We start from the raw sequence: 25,888 nt of genomic DNA, 5'->3' as shown, positions 1-25,888 counted from the left end.
CCCGTCTCTCTCTTTTTTTAACTCTTATTTTTTTATTAGATACATAGTTATTGCTATCCCTGTCTCTTATAGCTTGTACTATGTTGTTGTGTTTTGTGTGCTTGATATGTATTTTTAAACACAAAGCCACTAAATAGACCTTTCTGGCTTGAAATTTGCTATGAATCTCCTGGCCCTGTTTCCCAAGAACTGGGATCACAGGCATGTACTACTTTCCCCATTTTTAAAAAAATAATTTAAATTATTTATTTACTTATTTGCTTAGGTAGTTTGATTATCCATAGAAGGAACCACCACCCGTGTGTGTGCGTGTATGTGTGTGTGTGTGTGTGTGCATGTTTTGATTACTTTGATTGATATCATCTTGGGTCTAAGACTTACCATACTCCTAAGACTTTTTCCTAATTGAACTTTTTCTTTATTTGATTGTTTTTGTTTTTACTATTGATTTTTATGTTAGTTTTGTTTTTAGACAAGGTCTGTTTTAGATAGGGTTTCTATTGCTGTGAAGAGACACCACGACCACAGCAACTCCTATAAAGGAAAGCATTTAGTTTAGGCTGGCTTATAGTTTCAGAGTTTTAGTCCATTATCCTCATAGCAGGAAACATGGAGGCACATATGCAGACATGGTGCTGGAGAAGGAGAGTTCTGTTTCTTCTGCCTGCCAGTCTTGGGATTAAAGGTGTGCGCCACAACACCCGGCTAGTCTTACATCTAATTAGAAGTGCAGTCACCAAATTATGGGAGCTGTACATCAAAATGGTTGCTCTTCTTTCTTGGGGTATTCTCGAAGTCTGAAACAGTATAAACAATTAACAGGTACTCAGTAGTACTGAGTTGCTCAGTTGTCAAGAGTCATTGCCTCAGATGCATAAAACCAGCTCAGAGGTTTAATGTAGAATCTAGAGTAACTGGTCTTGGCATTGACATTGTTCTGCCTTCCTGACAGATAAATGGGATGCAATATGGTGGTCTTCTGAACCATTGGCATACCAGTCTTTCTGTGTTGTCAGTCTTTCTGGGTTGTGCATTGTCTGTGAAGATGACACAAAGTTTTTCACCAAGGGATTTGTCTCACCCTTCCAGTAATTGGCCTGTAAGACTTAAACATGTGTCTGTCTTTTTCTTTTCTTCCTCCTAGTCCGTGTGCCATCTTGGATCTCTCTATGGAGACCAGACTAGCCTCAGACACAAAGAGACCCACCTTCCTCTTCCTCCTAAGAGTTGAGATTATAACAACTAACTTTTTGACACACCCACTTGTCCATTATAAAAGTCATACCAATCCAAATGATTCCTTCTGCAAGCAACAGCCTGTAGCCAAGGATAAAAACATCTCATAATGCCTGCCATATCAGGCCAGTCATGCTACTGCTTCCCCCTGATAATTTACAGAATTGGCATCAGAATGGGGCAAGCTTTTGCTTTCCTATGTAGAATTCTAGGTAACAAAATTGTAAAAGCTGTAAAGTATCAGCAGTCACCTAGACCAACTTCCTTTAGCTGCAATGGGGTAAGAGGACTTAGGATATGTGACTATTTATTAGCAGAGGGCATTAAATACCACTTCATAACTCTTGAACCATTTTTCCCTGCGCCACACTGATAATAATCTCACAAAGCATTTACATTATATTTCCTATGCAACAAGCAAATCAGCTTTGTCAGCTGAGAGCAAGACCATGTCATTTTACTTGGTGATCATTAAGAGGTCATCATATCTGGGTTTACCTTTCACATCTTCCTGATTTGTTCATTTTAGTTGTCTTCGTCTGTCAAAAAGTATTGACTTCAAAGTTGGTGGTGGTCATATATGTGTATATTCCCAGCATTTGGAAGACTTAGGCAGAAGGATTGCTGCTGAGTTCAAGGTCAGAATGGTCTACTGAATTCAGACCCTTTTTCAGACACCCTTACCATTAAAAAAATAAAGGCTGAAAGTGTGTTTTTGTTTTTGTTTTCTTTGTGACAATGACCAGCTATTTAGCTGGCTTTGAGTTCACAAACTCCATCCTTCTGCCTCAGCTTCTTTTTTTCAATAATTTATTTGTTCACTTTACATTCCAATTGCAGTCTCCTCCCTCCTTTCTTCCCTAGTCCTGCCCTTACAAATACCCCCCAACTAACCCTTCCCATTCTTCTCAGAGAAGGCAAAACCTTCTTTGGCACCACCCTGGGAAATCTAGTTCCAGCAGAACGAGGCACATCCTCTTCCACTGAGGTTCCCCAGGTAGGGGAAGGGGATCCAATGGCAGGCATCAGAGTCAGAGACAGCCTCCACTCCAATTGTTGGGAGACCCACATGAAGACCAAACTGCACATCTGCTTCACATGTATAAGGGGTGTAGGTCCAGCCTCTGCATGGTCTTTGGTTGGTAGTTCAGTCTCTGTGATCCCCCCAGCCTCAGCTTCATAAGTGCTGGGATTAAAGGGATATCACCATGCTTAGTATGAAGGGCTTAATGTATCTTCCCTCATAGTGCTTGTAGTAGCAAGATGTCTGTCTTTGTAAAGCATTTTGTTATTTCCTCTGTGTATTTATTGTTTTTATTCCAAAATTTATTGCAATGATAAAAATAGAGCATTAATATTCATTTCAGCACTGGAGATTTGAAACAGGGCCCACACTGCGCCATATTCCCACCAATTTATTTTGAAAGGATTCACATCATCCACAGTAAGGCCTAGATAATCATTACTAAGACTTTAAGTATTTGTAAAGCCCCTTTCTAAGTATATTTTCTTAATTGTTATGACTTTTTGCTCACTTATGAATGTGCGTTCTTTTGTGTGTGTGTTTGTTTTTGAGATAGGTGATAAGATCTGGCTATGTTGTCCAGATTGATCTGGAACTTACTATGTACTGAGATTAACCTAAAACCCATAACCAAACTCCTATCCAGTATCCAAAATGTACCAGGACCATACTCATGCCCCACCATGCCATGCTTTGGTATTAGATTTTAAATAGTATAATTGTGTTACGAACAATCAATGAAGAGAAAAGAGCCCCTAAATATTTTAGGTAAAGTCTGAACCCAATCAATGTAAGACCAACACATTGGGTCTTATTTATATGAATGATTATATCTCCAAATATATTCCTATGAGGGCAAGAAATGTATATCTTGTGCATGTAACATCCATATGCATCTGAATGGTGCAGGTGAACTATGGTGGAAAATTAATAATATACCTGACTCTGGTTTTCTGCAAAAGAAAGAATGAAAACCAGGTGCAATTAATGCTTTGGGTAGGTAAGATAGCTCAGTGGGTGAGGGTGCAGGCTGTTTAGTCTTACAACCCGAGTTCAATCCTCAGGCACTACTTGGTGAAAGGTGAGACCTGACTTCTGCAAATTGTTTTTTGACTTTCACAGATAAGCACCCCTTCAACGTATATAAATAAATGTAATTTAAAACAAAAATAGGACTTCAGGGTAAAACAAGAGGAAAGGTCAGTGGCATTGTATGAGGCCTATGTACAGTAATAAATCTCTCTGTGGCTGAAAAGGAATCCTGAAAAGCAATTTTCTGGACTTTGATTGTCTGCAAGGAAAGCAGTTTAGTTTCACTTGGCACAAAGGGATAGAATTAAGATACAGAAGAGGGAGTGGTCAGGGAGGAATCCTAGACCAAGAATCAGATGGAAATAGCTCTAGATTAAATTCTCAATGAGTCAGAGGAGCCAATAAAAACGGCAGGATGACAGACTTGTGACTTGGATTCTGTGACTAAAAGGAGCAGCCGGCTGACTTACAGGGAAATTAACAAGGAGGAAATGGATTCTTAGCTGTGAGTTCACTGTGGTTCCACATTGTGAAGTTTTCATTTTGAAACAAGATTCACTTTCATAATATTTCACTGTTGCCACCCTTGCTAGGCTCCTGCTTGTTGGTGGACCCTTTGGGATTCCAGGGAATTCCCTTAGCCTGCTCAGTTCAGTCTCATTGTCTGCAACTCTCACTGTGTTCTGTACTCAGTGGTGATGATGAGAGTTTCCCGAGTCACGTTTACACAACACTTATTTCTCCAAGACATCTGTTTAATGTATAGTGCTCTAATGTATAGTAAGTACTTTAATGTATATGCTTTAATGTATAGTGGCTTATTGTTAGGTGGGGACTTGAGTCTCCTCACTTTAGACAAAACAAGGGCACTCAAGATTGGAATTTAAACATCAGCTATTTGGCTTGGTGAGCTTAAGTGCTTCTGAATATTTCCTTAAGACATGGTCTGGCTGTGTGTTTTGTGTCTTAGGGGTGGGGTTTTACATATGTCATGGCATGTGTGTGCAGGTCACAGGACAGCTTTGTGGAGTCTTTGTAGTTCTCCTTGTATCTGTGTGGATTCCAAGGATCAAACTCAAGTCAGCCTCATGTGGCTGAACCATCATCTTACTGGCTTGTTTTGTTTTTACAGAAAGTGCCTCATATAGCCCTTGAACTATGTAGCCCCAACTGACCTTGACTCCTGGTCTCCTTCCTCACTCAGCCTCCTAAAGCCTGGGCTTACAGGCATGCATTCTTACTATCATGCCTGGCTGTGGCTATTTTCTAAAAATGCAGATATGCACATATATATTCACATAGGAAGGGAAATTTCACATAATAAGAACTAAACAAATTAATGAGCGTATTGCTGCTCAACACAGAGTAACCAAATGCTCATTGTAAGCTTGTGAATTATTACACCCCTTGAGACAATCTGGGGGCCTTTCCTCAATGATATGGATCGTCATGGTGTGCGGGTAGTGAAGTAGAAAGATTTGGTAAAATTAAAAACTTTACGTTGCTTGTTAACTTCATCCAGGGGCAATTGAGGAAAATAAACCAGATACCACGGAAAGCATGGTAGCTGGCATATGACTTTTATTTATAGGGTCCTGGAGACTGAGGTGGTAGGGTAGTGGGGTGTCTATTAATTTAAGGCCAGTCTGTCTACTACATAGGGAGTGCTAGGCTACATATAGTGAGGACCTATTTCAGAAAATTGCAAGTTTAAAAAATTATGTAGTTGTTCCTTTTATTCTGAAGTAATAGTCTACATGTTTAATTTTTTTTCCTTCTTTCTGCTTTAAAGCCATTGGTGTCAGCAACCAGAGGGAAACCACAGTAGTGTGGGACAAGCTGACTGGAGAGCCCCTCTACAATGCTGTGGGTAAGTCATTCATGTGGAGAGGCCCAGCAGGGCCTGCTTCCATTGGCAAAGGGAGCCACACTAAGATATCTGACTGAAAAACCACATATTTGTGGTTCCTGATGAGATGGCCAGCAGACTTCTCTGAAAGATGAGCTGTTGTAGACTTAAAATTTTCAGATCATATTTATTCATATATTGAATTTCCTCTCGCCCTTGCTCGCTCTTTCTGCTGATTCTTTGTATTAATATAAATGGGTAGGTATGGCCAGGATGTTTTTTTTTTTTGACCCCTACTATGTTGTTGACATCGAAGAGATCTTTCTCCCTCCCACCCTGAAAAATGAAAATCGCAAGTGCTCAAAATTATCTATAAACTATTTGTATATGTACTTTTTAATCGAAAACAATTTGAACTTGTTAAGATAAATGATTAGATTTTTAGCTGCTTCTGTTACAGATTTAACTATTCTATCAGGGCACACAAACTGCAAAAATCTCAAGGATCTTCCCTTTAGGTGTCAGGTCTTTGGTGTAAATGTCCCAGGGTAGAGACTATCGTCATCCTTAGCGCATGGCAGATGCAGAGCACTGCATGATAATGCTGCTTCCTAAAAGGAAAACTGTGCTCTGCATCCATAAGCCTTAAAAGATTGCTGTGACAACAAACAGCAAATCGTGCTGGCTCAGACGGCACAGGCCTCTTGTTCCAGTGCTGAGGCAGGAAGATTGCCTCAAGTTAGGTAGGCGCCAACCTACCTTACATTGCATGTTCTAGATCACCTAGGGCTGTAAAGCAAAACTCTGCTTCAAAAGAAGTGAGGAAAAAAAGATAAGATAAAATAATAATTATAATAAGTTACAAAGAAGGGTAACAAGACATTTCAAAAAGAAGGAAAGGAATATGAAACAGGAAGAGGAAGCAAATAAAAAGCATGTAAATGTAATATGTATATGTGTACAGGACAGAATGTTTCTGGGCAGTGAGGCTATTAATTGAAATTGCTAGTGGCTTACTGAGATAGTTGCCAAGATGTCTCAGAAGACAGAGCCAACTGTGTGTTTGTACACTGAGGGATTCATAGGCATGCCAGAGGCTTGAGAAGCCTACACCCGGGCTCCAAGTTGTGTGATTTGTTCTGAGTGCCTCTTTTCTTCTTAGCACTGTGCTTAAGGCCTATATTACACCATCTTTAACCAAACACCAACTCTGTTTTATAAAAGAGACGAAGGAAGAATAAGGTGAGCCTGTAAGAGCTGAAGTTAATAAGTAATAGTAAGGGAGGAAAATAGCTTTTTGTTTTATATTCGATATTAAACTTTTGATTGAAACGATTTTCTAGGCAATTAGAAGTTAGATTTTTTTTTGGAAGCTTTTTATTAGTTAATTTCGGGAGAAAGCAAGGATGCATTTTATGGCATGCATTTGGAGAAAAGAAGCTAAGCAGCTGGAGTCAGTTTTCTACTTTTACCGTGTACATTTCAAGGGTCAAAGACAAGTTGTCAGACCTGGCACCAAGCACCTTTGTCCACTGAGCTGTCTTCATTGTGTGTTTGTTTTGGAGCCAATGTTTTATGTGCACCAAGCTGGCCTTGAACCCACTGTGTAGCTAAGAATAACTTTGAACTCTTGATCTTCCTCCCTCTCTCTCCCAAGGGCGTGGTTTACTGCTAAATGCCATCATACTTGCCTTTAGATTGCTTTAAATGAAGATTTGAAAGTTTCAAACACAGATGTGATCATCTCAAATTATAGATGACCTCATTATAAAAATGAATGTACTATTAAATATAAAACCTTGGCTAGATGCCTTTGTGTGTTTCATGTTCTGTGGTGACTCCTATATATATATATATATCACAACAAACCAAGATGGCCTGCCACTTATCATTCTTGACCCTATATATATCAAAACAAACCAAGGAGCCCTGCCACTTACCGTTCTGTCCCAGAAGTTAAGAGTAGGAAGTTGGGAGCTAGAAGAAGAAATGGGAAGAGAACTAGAGGTTAGTCAATTGGACAAAGAGCTTGCTTAATCATTACAAGGATATACTTTCCTAACTTCATTTCATCCAGAAAAACATATAACTGTCATCCATGCTTGTGGGTTTCAGTTGAGGGTTTCATCGTGGTATTAAATATTTGGCAGTTTTATTCTAAAGGAAGATCAGATTGGATTACTGGAAACAGTTAGATTGCCCTATAGATTTGCGGTCAAGCATCTGTGGCTTGCTTGTATCAGGATGCGATGCTTGAAGTTTTAACTTTATCTTAGCTCAGACTGCTAGAGCCAAAATACCATAGGGTTGAGAGCTTATTCCGCAGATACGTGCTTGTTATAGTTGTAGAAGCTAAAATTTTGAGACTGAAATCAAGGTGCCACTTGATTGGGTCTGGTGAGGGCTTACTGCCTGTCTTGGGTTTTCATATGGTAGAGAGCAAAATATAAGAAAGCAAAGTCTTTTCAGTGTTTTTATAAGTATACTAATCATATTTCTAAGATCCGGTGGTGTTGAACAAATCATTTCCCTAAGGTTTCTCATCCTAATTCTTTCAAATTTGGGGTTCAGAATTCACTATGATTTTTTTCCTGTGACATTCAGTCTATGATGGGGCATATCTTTGATCCAAGCACTTGGGAGCATGGAGGCAGGAAGATGAGGAGTTCAATCAAGTTCACCCTCAACTATACAGTGACTCTGAAGGCAGCCTGGGATACACAAGACAAAACAAAGACATCTGTTCATAGCACTCCTCTTCCTTTTCCTCTTCCCCTTGTAAAGCTCTGTCATTCTAGACTAGTCTTGTCATTTTCCTGCTTTTACTTAACTGAATTATATAACTGATGGGTAACGAACAGGCAAATGAGAAGAACTGTTTGGATGTATCTTTAAAAATTCCCTCAGATGCTCACTGAGTGCTTGCTGTCTAGCCTGATCACCTGAGTTTGAGCCCTGGGATGGGCATGTAGAAGGAGAGACTAGCTGCAAGTGTCACATGACCTCCACACACATGCCAGGGCAATGTATACACAGTCACATGTATGCATACACACATACTGAATGAATAAATGTAATCAGTAATGAAAACAATGGCTTCCATGTGGCCTTCTTTTTTATTATATGTACATGGTAAGCACTGAATATATTTACTCCTAGAATACTAACAGGGAAAATAATAAGATACAAGAGTCTTGGGATTCAGTGGTGGCTGTGGCAGAGATTAACTGAACAAACTGAATCTTGACAAAGGCTATGCTTAGTTGCAATAAGGCTGTGTGCTTATTGGTATCTTTTCCAGTTATAAGCATGTAAAAGCTCAGTAGTTCCTATAGGTACATCTGACCCACTTTTAGATGTACCATATGAGTATGTTAACTCTGAGATTAAAAAGGTAAAATCTAGTGTAATATCTAAGGAGGAGCATCCCTTTGCTTCACTGCTTCCCAAACACTGTCGCTGGCATTCTGACTTTTATGTACTAACAGCTAAAGTTGATTTCAGATCCTACATGTATATGCACTTGTACACACACACACACACACACACACACACACACACACAGAGTTCAGGAGAGATAGGTTTTAATTTTCCTGCCTGTCTTTCATTAAGACCCTAACTATTGGCATTTACAATTTTTATATTATTGAAGAGAAAGAAGCCAGTAGCATTTGGTAAATCTCTGATGGTCTTTGCTTATGGTGTGTTGGATAACATGGAGTCTCCTCTTCCTCTTACTATACTACAAACTGGTCAGGACAAATTGTCTCTGAGGAGATTTACTATATGCTTTGTGCTTAGCCAACCAGACATAGATGGACCCCAGGGATTTTTTTTTCCATTTTGTTTCTTACATGTGTTTGCTCCCTGTTGTGATGATTAGCCCAAATGTACAGATTTGTGTGATTTACTACCCAGTATTCTCTAAAGATGATTTCTTCTGTATTGTGTATATCACTTAACTATCTGGTCCATGAAGATTGAGACAACTAACTTTGTAAAACTCTCTTATCTGGACAAACTAAAGATAATACATATATATTAGATGAGACTTTATTCATACCATCCAAATTATTTTTGTAAACTATCCATGGGATTGTCTAGACCATTGAAATTTTAATTTATTTAGTCTATATAAATGCCATTAATGCCTTCTAGAAGGGGTATATATAGGATTTTGCATACCCTAGAATTGATTTCCCCGCTATGTATTACTTTATAACCTTGAAGGCTAGCAGTTAGCTATGTCCGTAGACAGTGCTGTTCCTGTCTGTGGAAATGATTTTACTTGAAGCTACCCAATGAGGAAAGTACTTTCTCAGGATTGTGCTTTCCCAAAATAGCTCTTTCATGTCCTGCGGCGTAATATGACCATGGCAGGAACTCTAGAGCGTGCTCTTTAGTAGCATTCCTTTTTAACATCCCCTGAAGATGTGCTCCTGTAATATATAATGCATGACTTCAGTTTAGTGTTTTTTTCTTTTTTTGGAATTATGATTGCATATATGTTGCCAAGTAGGGATGAATCTTTCTGAACAAGAAACACATACTTACATGGTCTTCATCCAAATGGAAGTACTAGTGAACGAGACATTTGGACTGGACTTTCTTTGTTCTCCTTCTACTCTATGTCTCTTCCATTTCTTTTTCTACATTCATGTGTAGAAAACCATCCATTCTAATGAACTTGCCCAAATATCTACCATCTCAAAACAAGCAGACATCGACCTTGAACTTGGCTATCCCTAGCATGAATTGCCATTATTTCTCCTAATGCTCCAGCTGCTCCAGTTTCTCCTGGCTCCTCAGTTCCAGTTGCCGTTGTCCCCTCTGGTTCTTCAGTTCCAGCTGCTGGTGCTTCCTCAGGTACTGGTGCTCTGGCTACTGCTCTCTCTCTCCAGCCTTCCGACTCAGACATGTTGGGGGAAATTGACTGCTGCCGTCAGATCTGGATCTTTCACTTCTTTCCATCTTAGAAATTACCTGCACAAGGGGCTCAGTCCTCCAGCTTGGGGATCTTCTCTTTGGCTTTTGGTCTCTTATTCTGCAAATCTAATTCTGCCATCTTAGCTTCTGTAATGACTTTTCTAATTGTTTTATTCTTAATTCAATTAATTTTGAACCTTTGCGAATTGTTTTGGTAGTGTATCAACCACTGACATATTTTCCTTTGCAATTTGTACTAATTCATTCTGTGTACTCTAATTGCCATGAACTCGTTGATTACACAACGTAAAAATGGTAGCCTTCTGAAGTCCTAGAACAGTTGAAGAAAAGGACTTTAGATGCCATCTACTCTAGCACCCTTATTTTTATATTTAGGGAATACAAGTCAAGAAGGGTTAAAATATTTCATAAATCACAAAGCTTGATGGTAGCGAAGCCAAACTTAGAACTTCGGTTTCATGATTTTACATTCAGTGTTTAGATTCATTGTGGAGAGGATTTAGTTCTGTGGATGAGTACCACGGTAGTCAAACACAACTACATGGTCTGGTTGACTTGTCTTTGTTGAAGAGCAATAAAGTCATAGGACCACTGAGACTCCTAGTGCTACCTTATTGACAGTGTTTGGTTTCGTTTTGAATTAACCAATTGGAACACATTACTGCTGTAAAGAACATGCCCTGTAAAAGACATACTTACATATTAGTATTGTGTTGGATAACTTGGAATACTCACAGAAAAGTACATAGGCTCAACCCTGGCGTAGACTTGAACCAGAATCTTGTAAGGTAGGTTATGGTTAGACAAATTCAAAGTTTTCTAGGTGGTTTCTTTATGCATCCTAAGAAAGAAATACTGCTGTGGAATTCTAGTAGTGGTTTCTGGAAAGGAAGACACTTATTTTAAGACAAATTTGTGTGTCCTATTCATGGATCTCCTGTTCCAGAATTGTGGAGTATGGGGCTCAACTTTCAGCTCCAGTCAGATGGGAGTCATTGAGGACTGCTGGTGTAGAGTCAGTGGAAGAACACTTGCATAGCATCTGTAAAGCTCCCTGTTTATCTCTACCCCCGCCCCCCATTTAGTGAGAGGGCAGGGCAGTGGGGAAGAAGGGAGAAGAGAGAAAAAGGGAGAACACTAGGTGTAGGAGGCTTCCATGATCAAACAAGAGGCTAGTGAGTCAAGTCAATGGATTTCAAATCTATTTGTTCGGGCCCCTCTTTATGAAATGTATTTCATGTCATAATTTCAACAAACCTATATAGCTGAAACAAGTGTTCCCCAAATCTACCTTTATCCTACCAAGTACAATGAACTGTACCCTAATCTACTCTATTTAATTTTTTGAAGTAGTAATCAAAACTCACTACATTGAGTTTTAAACTCATAGCTCATTGTAGTTCAAAGCACTGAGGATTAAGATGTACTTGTTCATCATACATATCCCAGATTTAAAACCTCTCTTTGAATCCTTCCATTTTTCCCCTGTTATTCCTGTTAATCCAATAACATCTGCTAAGGTTGCTTGTCTGAGACGAAAGTCTATTTTGCCACCATCCCATAAGGCTGTTCCTTGTAAAAAGTAGCTGACTCTTGTTCCTTTCGTGTGGGAGATGTTGCCACCTCTGATATTGCTAAATGTTTGCATCCTGTGGTAGAAAACTTAACTCCAATTAAGTGGGGGAAAAAAGCAATTTATTTTACTAATGGATCTAGCCACCCACTGGTACCTTAGTTTAGGTTTTGATTCACTCTAAATACAGATGAGATGCCTCCTGACGTGACAAACTGACAGATCTTCCATCATGAGAACAGCAGGCCCAAATGACATAGTGCCAAATACAGCTGAGAGAAATGGTAGTTGCAGATTGGACATAATGGATCTCAGTTGGGTGATCTGGCCAAGGATCTTTTGTATAAGAATTTAGGCTTCATACCCAACCCTGGAACTTGGAGTAGGGTGAATTCTCAGATAAACCACATGCCTGAGGATCATGGAAATCTTGATCCCCAAAAGGAATTTGAGAAGATGCTTCCGGTGTAAAGAGGTGCTGGGTACCATAATCAGATCTTACCAATAGGCCAATCTGTTTTTGTGGGTTTTACTATCCTATTTTCTTGGTTGTCATGTGGGTCATTTGCTTGCTACTTTTTCTACCTGTGAAAATCAGTATTGTATCTGGAAGTCTCCAGTTAAAATCTCATGGGAATTAGTCCTATCAAAATGAAACACACAGCAATTTAAATAATTAGAATTTGTGGGGCTGGCAAGATGGCTCAGCGGGTAAGAGCACTGACTGCTCTTCCAAAGGTCCTGAATTTGGATCCTAGAAACCACATGGTGGCTCACAACCACCCATAATGAGATCTGACACTTCTTCTGGTGCTTCTGAAGACAGCTACAGTGTATTACACCAGAGCGAACGCAGCAGGAACAAGCGGGGCCAACAGAGGTCCTGAGTTCAATTCCCAGCAGCCACACACATGGTAGCTCATGCCCATCTGTATAGCTACAGTGTACCCATACACATAAAATAAATCTTTTAAAAAATAATTAGAATTTGTTGAAATTTACTACAGGGACGGACCGATTTTAAATGAAGAGAACACAATAGCACAGTTCAGTGAGTCAAACTAGGTATCTGTCAGCATTAAAAAAAAATGTAGTGTGCAAGCTTGCATTGCCTCCCCCAGAATCCTTTAAATAGACTGTGGGCTTTGATTATTTTCAGGAAGCATCTGAGCATAGTTAGCATTTAAAAATATCAAATTACCACTACAAGATTAAAAGCTATAAAAGTTAAATACAATAGACCCTATCTTAAAAAAAACAAACAAACAACAAAAAGATAGCAAATCTGGTTCCCTTTGTTACTTATGCATTCTATTATGTTGTTTTTAGTGCTTTCTATTTCCCAGGCTTCTGCCACAAGTCAAAATGAGATATTTTCTCCTTGGAGATCAGAAAGCAGGTAACAAATTTAGTAAAGAAAATGGTGGTTCGTAAGAGTTTTCCCCATACAATCTAGCAAAGAAATGAATTGTTATTAAACACAATCTTTTAATGATTTCATATCTTGCATCCTTTGAAAGATTTTAATGTTAATAAACATCCCGTACATGAGACTGAATCCTTTATTACTTCAGCAATAGGGCTCAGGTTCTCTCCTTAGTCTTTGTCCCAGTCTTCTCCCCAGGTTTCTAAGATACACATTTTATCCTGAGCTGAGTGTCTTGCACTGGCTACTAGCCTGCCAGGTTTCAAGTGTTCTGTCCATTCATGTGTGTTTAGAAAATCCCTACTCCACATACTCTTTCATAGTTTTTATTTTTTTCCTATCAAAATAAGAGCCCTAAGGTTTGTATTGTTCTTATACTTTTGATCTGTAATTTTGCATAAAAGCTTTCAATTCTCTTTTGTAAATATATTTTCTTCTAACAGTATGTCCATTCATTTCTAATCTTCTAATTTCTGTCCTTTAAATTTTAATTACTTATGGAAACTAATCAGTCTCCTGTCTGTGACAGTGATTTCACTAGGTACTTATTTTTATGAAGTTCTTCATATATATTATTATGTTTTGATCTATAGTGTGGCTTGACCTAAGAACCCAGTCTACTGTTGAGAACCTTAGTAAAAGAATTCCAGGAAATAATAACTTTGTCAAGGTAAGAAATCTTTTCAGAAATACACTGTAAGAAAGTTTGTATAAAAAAAAATTCACAGATTTCATGATACAAACTATCTTGGTCTATGGCAATGTGGTTATTTTATACAACTTATTCCTTCAGATATATGGGGCCAATTTGGTTCTTAACCTTTCTGTCTTTCTTGTTCCGTGAGGTAACTGGAATAATAATACCCCAAAAGGACAGACTGGTAGAGATTGTATTTATCCCAGTACCTTAAATCATATTCCCCAACAGTATTTTTTTTAATTTACCCATAGTTTAAGAATCTATCAGCATGGTTTCTTGAACAACTTTCTTCACACAGAGAAGAAGAATATAATATGTCTTAAGCTTAGATCATCATATAGATTCTTTCTCTTTGGGTAAATGAAATTAATTACTTAGCAAGTTCAAGTTGTTCTAGAACTCCAGAAGATTTTTTTTTCTCTCTGGTGCTTTGTTTTTATTTTATATTTGGTGAGGCTTGTCTCCTTTTTACTTGCCAGGAGGACACATTGGTTGTTAAGTCTGAAATTAATGTTCAGACACCATTAACAATTATAGGCTAGCAAACAATACCATGTCTGTGCCCTTCCCTGCCTAAGTAGTTTCTGTCTTATCCTGCCCATTTATTACCTACTCTTGATTGTTTTGTCCCCCTGCATAACCCTCCATTCCTCCATCTGCAGTCTCCTTCAAGGTTTGTATAGTTTCCTCTGCATAGCCACTACAGGCAACCCTTACACTCCCTGCCTGTATCATTTTAAGACTCAATGTCTATTAGCTTTGCAAGATCTACATGAGGGCATCCTTTGGTATGTTCCTGTTTAGGATGACTCTGCCAAGTCAAATAATATGTCCATATGCTAACATACTTATGATATGTTATTTTCTTCCATTATTTCTGAGCATTGATTCTCCCTGGCCCCCAAACCCAAATTCTCAAGAAAGATCAATAAGCATACATGAGTTTCGTTTTTACCCCCGTTTAGCTTTACGCATTCATTGTATTTGCTGACTTTAGCCAGCTGCTGTCTAGTGTACAGAAATTCCATTTTGCTTTAATCTGGCATGTCATTGAGCTCTGGTGTATTTATTTTCTATTAAGTTTGTATTACTCTGTTATTTGAGTATGTATGTATGCACACAGAATATAGTATGTTATTAAGCTATGTGTTTGAGAATAATGTTCTTGTTATTGATTTATGACTATTAAATAATCACAATCTACCATAAAAAGAAAACTAAAGTGTAAAATTTTGGTTTAGGATCTACAGATGAGCAGTTTATTGTACAATGACATTATATTGTCACTATCTAATTAGAAGATGGTGTATTGCTTAGTTTTCTCTTTACCTTGCTTACGTGGCTGCTCTTTGAACTGCCAACATAATCACTCTGATCTTTGTCCATGAACGTGTTTTCATGTACCACGGGCTAGAAAAAGTACTTCCATTTCAAAGTCCTTCAAAGAGAATTCCTAATAGAACTACTAACCAGTTTATTTTTTGTTGAGTTCTTTTGTTTAGAGGCCTTGCTTTCAACTCTGCTAAGTCTAATTTACTGACTGAACTTCCTGTTTTAGTCCAAGACAGGCCTTCCACTTAGCACTTACTTCAGTGCAGTGAAACTTCGTTGGCTCCTTGACAATGTGAAAAAGGTCCAAGAGGCTGTTGAAGAAAATAGAGCTCTTTTTGGGACCATTGATTCATGGCTTATTTGGGTATGTTTAAATGTGATGTATGCAGAAAAAATGTTTTGGGGGATTTTTTTTTAACTGTCCTGTATTCTACTAACACTTTGGACTTTTATTTAGCATCGTTATTGGGAAAAACTACTCAAAAGGCACCAGAATGACTCAGCCTCCATTTGAGAGATACTTGTATCTGCTTCTTTTATTTTTCTTGTTTGATTTGAGTGACAGTGGAAGATAATTACCAAAACCATATTTGCCAACTCTTATCTTTTAGGCAAGTAATCTAGGCCTATCATTTTCTTCTAGCCCAGTAGCCATTTCTAAGAAGAAATAACTATTTTACACAGTAAAATATCTACACTTCTTTTCTCCTTCACTGTCAACATTTGATAACTTTCTCTTGTGAAATCATGCCAGGATAGAAAACTAAACCATAGCATAATTTTATATTAAAATATTTTGTCCAGAGCTGAATACAGGTCAGTAATAATTACCATCTTAGATATTTGTATGACCCATTATTTTTCTTGTTTTGGCATTTTGAGATATCGTCTCAGTATATAGACCAGACTGGTCTGCAGTTCATTGTGTAGACCCTGTCAGATTTAAACTTATGCCAATCCTCCTCTGACCTCTGTCTCCTGAGACTTGAGAAACACACAAAGGTCACTACATTAAGCCATTTACATTCTCTCTTTCTCTCTCTCTCTCTCTCTCTCTCTCTCTCTCTCTCTCTCTCTCTCTTTCTCTGTCTCTGCCTCCATCTTCCCCTCTCTCCCCCTCCCCCCTCTCTTTCTGTCTTTCTGACAGGATTTCACTATGTAGCCCTGGGTGGGTGACCTAGAACTTTCTGTGAAGAACATAAATATCCACCTACCTCTGCCTCCCAAGTTCTGTGATTATATGTATATGCCATCACACCTGGATTGTAATATAGATTATTTATTTATTTATTTATTTATTTATTTTTGGTTTTTTGAGACAGGGTTTCTCTGTATAGCCCTGGCTGTCCTGGAACTCACTCTGTAGACCAGGCTGGCCTTGAACTCAGAAATCTACCTGCCTCTGCCTCCCAAGTGCTGGGATTAAAGGTGTGAGCCACCACCACTGCCCGGCATTTTTTTAAATTATTTTATTATTTGTGTTCATGGGTATTTTGCCTGTATGTGTGTGTACCATGTGCATGCAGTGTCCTCTGATACCACAAGAGGGAGTCATAGTCCTTGGGACTAGACTTGATATAGTTGTCAACTGATGTGTGGGTGCTGGTGATTGAACCTGGATTAATTCTCTTAATTGCTGAGCTTTAGCTCCACAATATGTATCTTTATATGTCTTTTTGTGGTTTATGTTCTCTCTTTTTTTTATCCCTGTTACACTTATTATGGGTATTTTTTTTGTTAATATGCACCCAAACAGGCGGTACTGTAGCCGACGTAGGCAATACAGTAAGCCAACTATAAGATCATAAACCATTGTGCCAATCTTTTTTCATCTATATTCACATAATTCCATTTGTGAGTACTTCAGTAACTATGTGAGGAACTTTTTCAACATTTATGGGAATTTTAAGCTAGTATTGTCCTTATTCTCATTTATGCAATCCATACAGCAGGTCTTTAGAACATGTTGGAAGAGTTAGTTACCTTTTCCACTCTTCTGTAGTTGGCCAGGGAATGCATACTTTGTGCTTTGTAGAAGACAACTGTTTTCTCATATGTCAGTCACAGTTGAATGTATAGCTCTAGCAATGGCCTTGAAGCAGAATGATATAGGAAATGGGGAACTACCAGCTGCAGGAGACAGGAAGGTACATCTTGGGGCTACACCCCCTGGGATGCTATTTCTCTACCTTTGTTCTTTTCTTTGACCCCTTCTTACACTCAAAGGAAGGTGCCATTGCTTCCCAAAGTGTTATAGAGAGCTTAAAATTCTGCTTTCAAGATATATGCAGAAAGAGGTGTTATTAAAAAAAAGAAAACAAGAATAGACAGGTTTCCTATAAACCTTTGAAGAGGTAAATTCCACCTAATCAAAGTTTGTAAAGGTCTGTATTTTCCAAAGATAAAAGATTAAAACACAAACCTGACTGACATTTGCTTAGCCAGGTATTGACTACAATTGCATGAATACAATAGGCACATAAGAGACGCTGTGAATATTTGAGCACTGTCAGTCTGAACTGACAAATTACAAATTTAAAATACACACTGGATTTCAGATTTAAGACCAAAGAAAGTATAGTAATAATATTTTTATTGATTATGTGTTCATATATTATTTTAGATATGATGTAGTAGCTAAATAAGATGAAATATAGGAAATGCAGTTATATATTATAGTTTTATACTTGTTTTTAATGTAACTACCTTTTTTTTTATTACCTCTGGGAGCATGAGGGCAAATGCCTGTCATAGCACTTGTCAGCTCTTTTTTTCTACTATATGGGTCCCAGGAGTCAGGTCCATCCATCAAAGCTTAGCAGTAAGTGCCTTTACTTGATGAGCCATCTTGCAGGCACAGCTACTGGACATTTTAAAATTACATGTATAGCTCACATTATATTTTGAGTGCTGCTGAGACCTCAATTATTGAAGTGTTTGGTTCTTCCACTTGTTTTATGTACCCTGTTGCTGACAATTGTCCTTGACAACATATAAATAAAACTGCAGATTAATTCAGACTTACTCTGTTCCTTTCATTCCACCTAGAGTTTAACAGGAGGAATCCATGGGGGTGTCCACTGTACAGATGTAACAAACGCAAGCAGGACAATGCTTTTTAACATTCATTCTTTGGAATGGGATAAAGAGCTCTGCGAGTAAGTTATGCAGTTTTCCCTATACATTCTTCTGTACGTTTAGAACCTGAATTGTACTGGTTGCAAATGGTCATTGTATATTAACATATATTGTTGATATTTCAACTACAGTATGCAAGTCTCTATTTGTATGAGGGTTTTTTATTTTATTGTTTGGGGGGCGTTGTTGTGGCTTAATATCTCACTGTTGCCCAGGCTAATCTTGAATTTGTGGTGACTCCCCTGCCTCAGACTCATGAGGTTTGGGATTATAGGTATGAACTACTACACCCAGATTCTATTGTATATGTGTGTTTTAACTTTATATATTATATGTGGGTGTACACATTCACATTCTAGAACACAAAGGCTGAGGTTAGTGTATATAGGCCAGAGGGTACTTGTACAAGTCAGTTTCTTCCTGCCCTTTGACTTCCATGTATCAAACTCTGGCCATTCGGTTCCATGGTAAGTGCCCTTACCTCTTGAGCCATCTCACCAACCATGACTACTGCATGTAGAATAAACAGGTCATATTAATTATTCTTTATGGGTTAGCCTCTTTTAGAACAGTTCTTTGCTTCCTGAGTGTACTTTAAAATTAATACTGATTTGGTCTATTAAGTTTCGACTGTTAAATACCCAAACATACAGTTATGTTCTCTACACTCATGTGTTTGTCACTATTGGATTCTGTGATCAGGTGCACCTATTTTCCAATTATATGTATTTAAACTGTTTACATGTTTATTCAAAACAGTGTTTTATACCCCAAGCTATTCTTTTTCAGATTTTTTGGAATTCCTATGGAAATTCTTCCCAATGTTCGGAGTTCTTCTGAGATCTATGGCCTAATGGTAAAGTAAATAGTAGGAGGAAGGGATTTCATTAAGAAAGAAAGGCCTTTGCCATTTAGAATTCAGTAGTTAACTTTCTTATGTTTTATAGCTTGGGATTTGGGACTTTCTCTGTGAATGTTGGTAGTATGTAAAATAAGAATTTAATGTTTTTAAATGGCTATATAACTAAAAACTTCAGAGTCCTTACTACCAATTGATGTTCTATTTATAAACTTTAATTGGCTTTCCTTTCAATAATATTGTTTCTGTCATTTGAATATTAATATTTTAAAGTACTGTAGATAACCTAACACCCAACAGTGGTGTGGCAATGTTTGGGAGAGTTTATCCTTCCATATAACTGTAGTAGCTGTGATGTCTGCTTTTAATTTAGGGCAGGTGCTAGTCACAACTAGTGTTCTTTTTCCTAGTTAATCCCTTTCAATGGCCAAACCATTGTTATATATTTCCTTCTTTGTCAGTTGGAACAATTTAACAAAGAAAGCAAAGAATCTGTTTCTAAATTAGGTTGCTAATTAAGGCTATTTCCTTAATGGGTATTTTCCTTAAACCCAGAGGGAGAAAAGTAACTATGCTTAGCATCTTTAAAAATTTGTAGTCATGCATCAGGAATAGAAACCTTTAGGAGGGTATGAACTAGTATTTGAGCACACACGTTCGAAATGCATGATAAAATTTAAAAATAAATTTAAAGAAACTTCAAAAGTAGTCATTTCATGAAAAATATTAGGAACTCCATTCATAGAGTTAATCAAAATGAAATGAATGCCAAATGATCTAGTTAATGGTTGAGCAGGAATTTTTGAGTGCTCTGTGTGGAATAAGGCTTTTTAAGGCAATATTCAATTACTCAAGGCAGCCATAGCCACTGCTTATCTACAGTGCTTTCATAGTTTCAGAATGATCACAAACTCACTTGGGTCAGAGCAAAAGAAGCTATTTTTTAAATAGCTTCAGAGGATAATGAAAGAAAGCATTAAATTGGCCTACTTTTCTCTTGCACTTAAAATATTATGCTTGTGTCCTCCTCTCTCCCCCTTGCTGACTGTAGAAAATCTCTCATAGCCTGGTGAGTAGGCTACCCACCGATTATACTACTCATTCATTTCCAAAAGATACAGTGCATTTCCATGTCTTTCAGACAAGCCTAAGTCTGTTCTCTAAACAGATGTATTTAGAAATTTCATGACCTTCCAAACTATTATAAGCTATAGTCATATTAATAGGTATTTTTTTTTACAGGAAGCAGAATCTTGTTTATTCATTTATATTTTCCATAAGGTTAAAATCAATGTTTCTAAAATTCTGGGGGATCCAGAGATTTGCATGCTACCCACTGCAAAGTACTATTGTGATGGACTTTGGCCTTTAACACAGTAGGGACATTAGAAATGGTTTTTAAATATCCTGTGGATCTGTCTTATATAATATCTTGTCCAGTGTTTCAGACCAGTTAGTTGGAAATGCACTGTCACTTTTTCTGCATGCTCCCTCTTAGGACCCTCCTGGAATCCTCCAGAAGCCTGTCCAAATAAAGAAAACGGAGCGCTTTATATGCCTGAACATTCCTTAGATTGTGTTAAAAGTTTGATAATTTTGGAAGTATAAGCAGACTTTTTATAATATATCAAAATAAAAGACCTCTAGGTTTCATAATGATTCATAGTTAAGCCTTTTATCTAGTCTAGCTTTCATTAGTATCCAGACTCATTTTCAAAGACTATATACAATTAATAAAAATATCAGGTTTTAGGCAGGGAGTATAGCTCAATAGTAGACTACTTGCTTACTTTTTAGTAGGCCCTGAATTTGATCTCTAGCACTAAAATCCAGCCTTGAAAAATAGCGAGTCTTTAACCAGGAAGCATGAAAGAAAGGAAGTAATAGTAAGAATATACAGGGCATTTTCTATTTTGCTATTTGACTCCATATATATATATATATATATATATGTACATACATATATATACACACACACATATATATATGGCATTTCATACTATCAAAAATTCATGAGGATAAGATTGTTACTGTTTTTATGTTAATGGCTAGGGCACTACAGTTCCCAGGGCCATTTGCTAACAAATGGTAGGCAAAGGAGTCAATGTGAAGTTTTTCACTTAGGGTTTTTACTGGTACATCATCCTTACTTTATAGATCACATTCCTTAATTCCTCTAATCCCTTAAGGTCAGCACAAATTGCTCTTCAGTAATGTTTTCCCTACTGTGGCCTCTGGAAACTAGACCCCAAGGACCAGTAGGCAATAGCTGTAGCACTGAGATATATCCTCAGCCTTGTAATATGGCTTTTTTTTTAAAGCTGTTTTATAAAATTTTGGCAACCAATCACTTAAATCTCAGTTTGTTTCTTATTGGCTATACTGGTTAAAATAAAAAAAAACCTAATATTCATAAATTAATTGCTACTTGTCTAAATTAAACTTTCTTTGAACAAATATCTGAAATCTAAGCACTCTGGTGTCTTAAAAGTAGCTTGAGTAGAAAAGAGTTAGTTGATAAAATACAGCCTTCCGGAAACTATGTTCCACACTAGATTGATTGTTATTGAAAAATGTGTTGCTTGTTCCATAAGAGCAGCAACCACATCAAAGCACTAACTTAAATCTGTGATCCTGTAGCCCAGTTGTCATTTTGTAAATAAATTGTGTAGCATGATTCAGCAGCCTGCTTATGGCCTAATACTAACTAATCAGAAGAGCCTGTGTTTCCTGACTGCCAGTCTAGTGTTTTATGTTCCTTTTCCAATGCCCCATCTCTTGTTACTCTATGAACACTTCTAGTCTCTGTCCTGCTCGTATACCTGAAACACTTGCTTTGTCTTGTCGGCTCACCTCCATTGGCATGTTGCTCTTCTTGTTCATTACTATTAAAGTTATGTTACTGGAGCCAAGTTTTTTGTGACTGTTCCTAATCCCTTTTTAAACAATTTTATCAGAAAGCTGGGGCCTTGGAAGGTGTCCCAATATCTGGGGTAAGTATCCGCACCACATATCTTCCTGTCACTCCCTACTCCCACCCCTATCCTACATTGTGGTTTACCTCCTCTTTAAGTCACCCACATAGTAAGTTAGAGGCCAGCCTGGGTTACATGAGATTGTGTCTCCAGAAAGGGGGGGTAGGGTGGGGAGAAGAGGAATAAGGAAGGGGAGGGGGAGGGAATAGGGAGGGAGGGAGGAAGATGAATTCTAACTCTCCCTTCTTATGTCTTAACTTGATTAAAAAATGGGTGAAATCCTAATGGGAGGAAACGTAAGGCATAGATACTTCACTTCTTGATAAATTAGAGGACACAAAAATAAACCTATGGCTCTTGAGGAAAGGAAATTAGTAGTGCCTCAGCATTCTTATTTTTTTATTGTCATTTATAATTTTAGTGTTTGGGGGACCAGTCTGCTGCTTTGGTGGGACAAATGTGCTTCCAGGATGGACAAGCCAAAAACACGTGAGTTTCAGAGACCCGGCTTAAGAAACAAGGTTTTGTTTACTTCTATCTCCTGGGGCTTCAAAAGCTCAGCCTAAAGGCAAGACTTTAATCACTTTAGTATGGATCAAGATACACATTGTGTTTACAATTTGTTTCTACCTTTCTCCTCCTTTTACTCTTTTTCTCTCTGCCTTCAGTCTTATACGGCCTAGGATGGCCTGAAATCCCTGATCTTCCTGACTAACTCAAATACCCAACTTATAGTCCTATGCCAGGACACCAGACACCTGGTTTTATGCCACACTGGGGATTACACCCAGGATCTCATGCACATTGGCTAGCATTCTGCCAAATCAACCACATCCCTATGTCTGATTTTATCTTTTATTTTTAATTTGGCTTTGGTGTTTTTGAGATAGAACCTGACTCTAACCTACAGAATTTCAAACTAGGTAGCTGATCAGTGTGAGTTGTGAAGAAATGAGGAAAAGCCATAATAAAAATAATTTTCAGTGTATTATCCTGCTTAAGTTCTCAAAACCATATTTTTGTAGGATATTAATCCTGATTAGGAACAGCGAGAATGAAATAAAACTTGATAATGTTTTTCGCCTATTCTTTTCTCTTAATTTGTTGTTATTAAAAATAAGTGCCTACCCCGTTCCATATATTGAGTGGTAGAAACAATATATTCCAAGAGCTGAAATAATAGTGATAATTAAAATACATGCTCAGATAATAGCTACTGTTTTATATGTAATGGTCCATATACTTGAGGTATCTCACTCAATCTACTTATATCCTATTATTTGGGAATCCTATTATTCCTATGTTATATGTCAGATAACAAAGATTTAAAAAGAATAATTAATTCATGTAGTGTCATGAAGCTAGTTAGCCAGAAGCATAATATTTGCGCATTAGTTCATTGTGTGCTTTAGTTGTGGCGCTAGATAGCTATTGTTTACTGTCTGCCCTGTATAGAAAATATTTTCATAAACCTACAATAAGACTATATCTTTCCCACCTTTGTTTTATATTTTATAAATATTTGTTTGCTTTTTAAAACTTAAATATATTTATAGCTTCTTAGAAAGATTTATTTATTTGTTTGTTTGTTTTATGTGAGTACACTACAGCTGTCTTCAGACACCCCAGAAGAGGGTGTCAGATCCCATTACAGATGGTTGTGAGCCACCATGTGGTTGCTGGGAGTTGACCTCTAGAAGAGCAGCCTTAACCACTTAACCGCTGAGCCATTTCTCCAGCCCAGCTTTTTTCTTTTATTCTTCTCTTATATATTACATCCTAGCTATGGTTGCTCCTTCCCCCATCTCCCCCTCTTCTACCTCTCCTCTCTCCCAGATCCTCCACTACCACCCAACCGACCGCCATCCCCATCCTCATCCTGATCTTCCTCGCCTCAGCAAAGAGCAGGCCTCCTAGGGACTTCAACCAAACACAACATAGCAAGCTACAGTAAGACCAGGTGCATGCCATCGTACTGAGGCTGGACAAGGCAACAAGTCCACAAAAGAGTCAGGGACAGTGTCTCTGTCTCTCTCCCCTCCCCCATGGTAGTATTCCCATAAGAACACCAAGCTACACAGCCATTACATCTATGCAGAGGACCTAGGTCAGATCCCTACAAGCTTCCTGATCTCTGTGAGCCCCCTTGAGCCCTGCTCTGCTGATTCTGTGGCCTAGAAGATTGTATCTTTGATGTTGTTTGTTCTTTTTTTTTTTTTTTTATGAAAATTTCCTAATTCTGTCATCAAGGATTTTTGTTAGTTGGTTTGGATTTGTTGTTTTATTTTGTTTGCGAATGTTTGTTGATTTTGTTGTTTTGGATTTGTTGTTGTTGTTGTTGTTGTTTACATAGGCACTTGCTGTGTAAACACTTTGCCTGGAGCTTGCACTGCATCTCAGCCTGCTGTGAAACTCATCATCCTTCTGCCTCAGTCTTCCAGGTGTTAAGATTATAGGCATGCATCAGCAGACCTTTTCAGGCAAGGTTTCATGTAGCTCAGTCTGTCCTTAGACTTGCTATGAAATTCCTGTCCTTATCTCCCCAGTTCTGGGAAAATAATGGTGTGATTGCAGGCACACTCTCCCATGATGACTTTGTTATTTTTGACTTAGATGATTACGTTCATTTTTCTACAAATAATGAAAACTCTAACAACCCTAAAATAAATGCTACTGTAATTCAGCAGGACCAGCCACCCTTATGTGAAAGGATGACCTTATTTGAATGAAAGTTTGTTTGGAAAAGGATGTATGAAAATTCTTTGGGGGTTGTGGTGACCTCAGGTTAGGAAGGAGCATGAGTCAACATAAGTGTGGAAACATTTTTCTTTGAATCAGGGTTCCAGCAACCGAATCAGGAGTCACAGAAATGTAGGCTGGTTTTTTTCCCCTTTCCTCCTCTGCCAGGAACACTAATGTAGGTAAGTTAGATGTTATCTCTGTAAGTCCATTAGCTAGCACAGTATACAGTATATAATAGGGACCCAGTAAAATCGCTTTCATGTTCCTCTCTTCTGTTCTTTTCTCTCTTTGCCATTGCCTGCCAAATTATTAATTGAAGTGAAGTAATAGTTTTTTCAGTATCTATGACATAAGACACATTGCAATAATGTCATGGGCTTTTGAAGTAAGGTCAGAAAAATCACAGGTGATCACCCTGGACTTGATTCCAACAGTATAAAAAAACCATGATGCTAGTAGTGAGATGTTTTCTAGAATGAGCAGTGCTGGAGAGTATAGCAGACACTTAATAAGGAAGACACAAATAGGAAGATTTAGTATAGAGAATGAAGAGAACAATAGGGTAGGGACATGGTGGAAAATAAGACACCATGAGCCCAGTGGCTCTGGCTTGCATACCAGGCACTTGTCAGACAGTCTGTGATAAGTGGTGAGTTCCACATCAGCCTGAGGTACTCAGCATTAAAAACAAAGAAACAGGGCTGTCAGGGTAGGTGGTATTTGGAGGAACATGTCTTGGAGAAATTCCTATCCTGGCAGACAGGAGGAAGAAAAGGGGGACAGTAGATTGAGGACTTAGTATAACCCTCAAAGGCACACATCCAGTGATGGATATCCTCCAGCTAGGCCTCATCTCCCAAAGCATCCACAACTTCCCAAAATAGCCCCAGTAGCTGGGGACCAAATGTTCAGATTGTGAGCCAATGAGGGATATTTCATTCACACCATAAACATTCTGTAAAGCTGTAAATTCCAGGCCAAGATTTTTGTTTGTTTGTTTTGTTTCCTTTTCTTCTTTTCTATTTGATTGGTAATGGATAACTTCTGAACATTAT

The 25,888-nt window shown here is 38.0% G+C and overlaps 1 protein-coding gene across 1 annotated transcript in view; it reads left to right on the top strand.

The window, feature by feature from the left end:
• Positions 1-25,888, top strand: part of Gk (glycerol kinase) — a 74,379-nt gene that overhangs the window by 18,472 nt on the left and 30,019 nt on the right. Inside the window, exons 4-11 of the mRNA XM_031364746.1 lie at positions 5,085-5,162; positions 13,681-13,757; positions 15,346-15,483; positions 18,168-18,277; positions 19,047-19,113; positions 20,168-20,185; positions 22,074-22,109; positions 22,513-22,580. Coding sequence (XP_031220606.1) covers positions 5,085-5,162; positions 13,681-13,757; positions 15,346-15,483; positions 18,168-18,277; positions 19,047-19,113; positions 20,168-20,185; positions 22,074-22,109; positions 22,513-22,580 — 592 coding nt within the window. The remainder of the gene's footprint in view (positions 1-5,084; positions 5,163-13,680; positions 13,758-15,345; positions 15,484-18,167; positions 18,278-19,046; positions 19,114-20,167; positions 20,186-22,073; positions 22,110-22,512; positions 22,581-25,888) is intronic.

Source organism: Mastomys coucha, chromosome X (genome assembly GCF_008632895.1).
Source record: "Mastomys coucha isolate ucsf_1 chromosome X, UCSF_Mcou_1, whole genome shotgun sequence".
NCBI lineage: Eukaryota > Metazoa > Chordata > Mammalia > Rodentia > Muridae > Mastomys > Mastomys coucha.
Note: the sequence above shows the minus strand (reverse complement) of the source record. Positions and strands in the feature narration are given on the sequence as shown.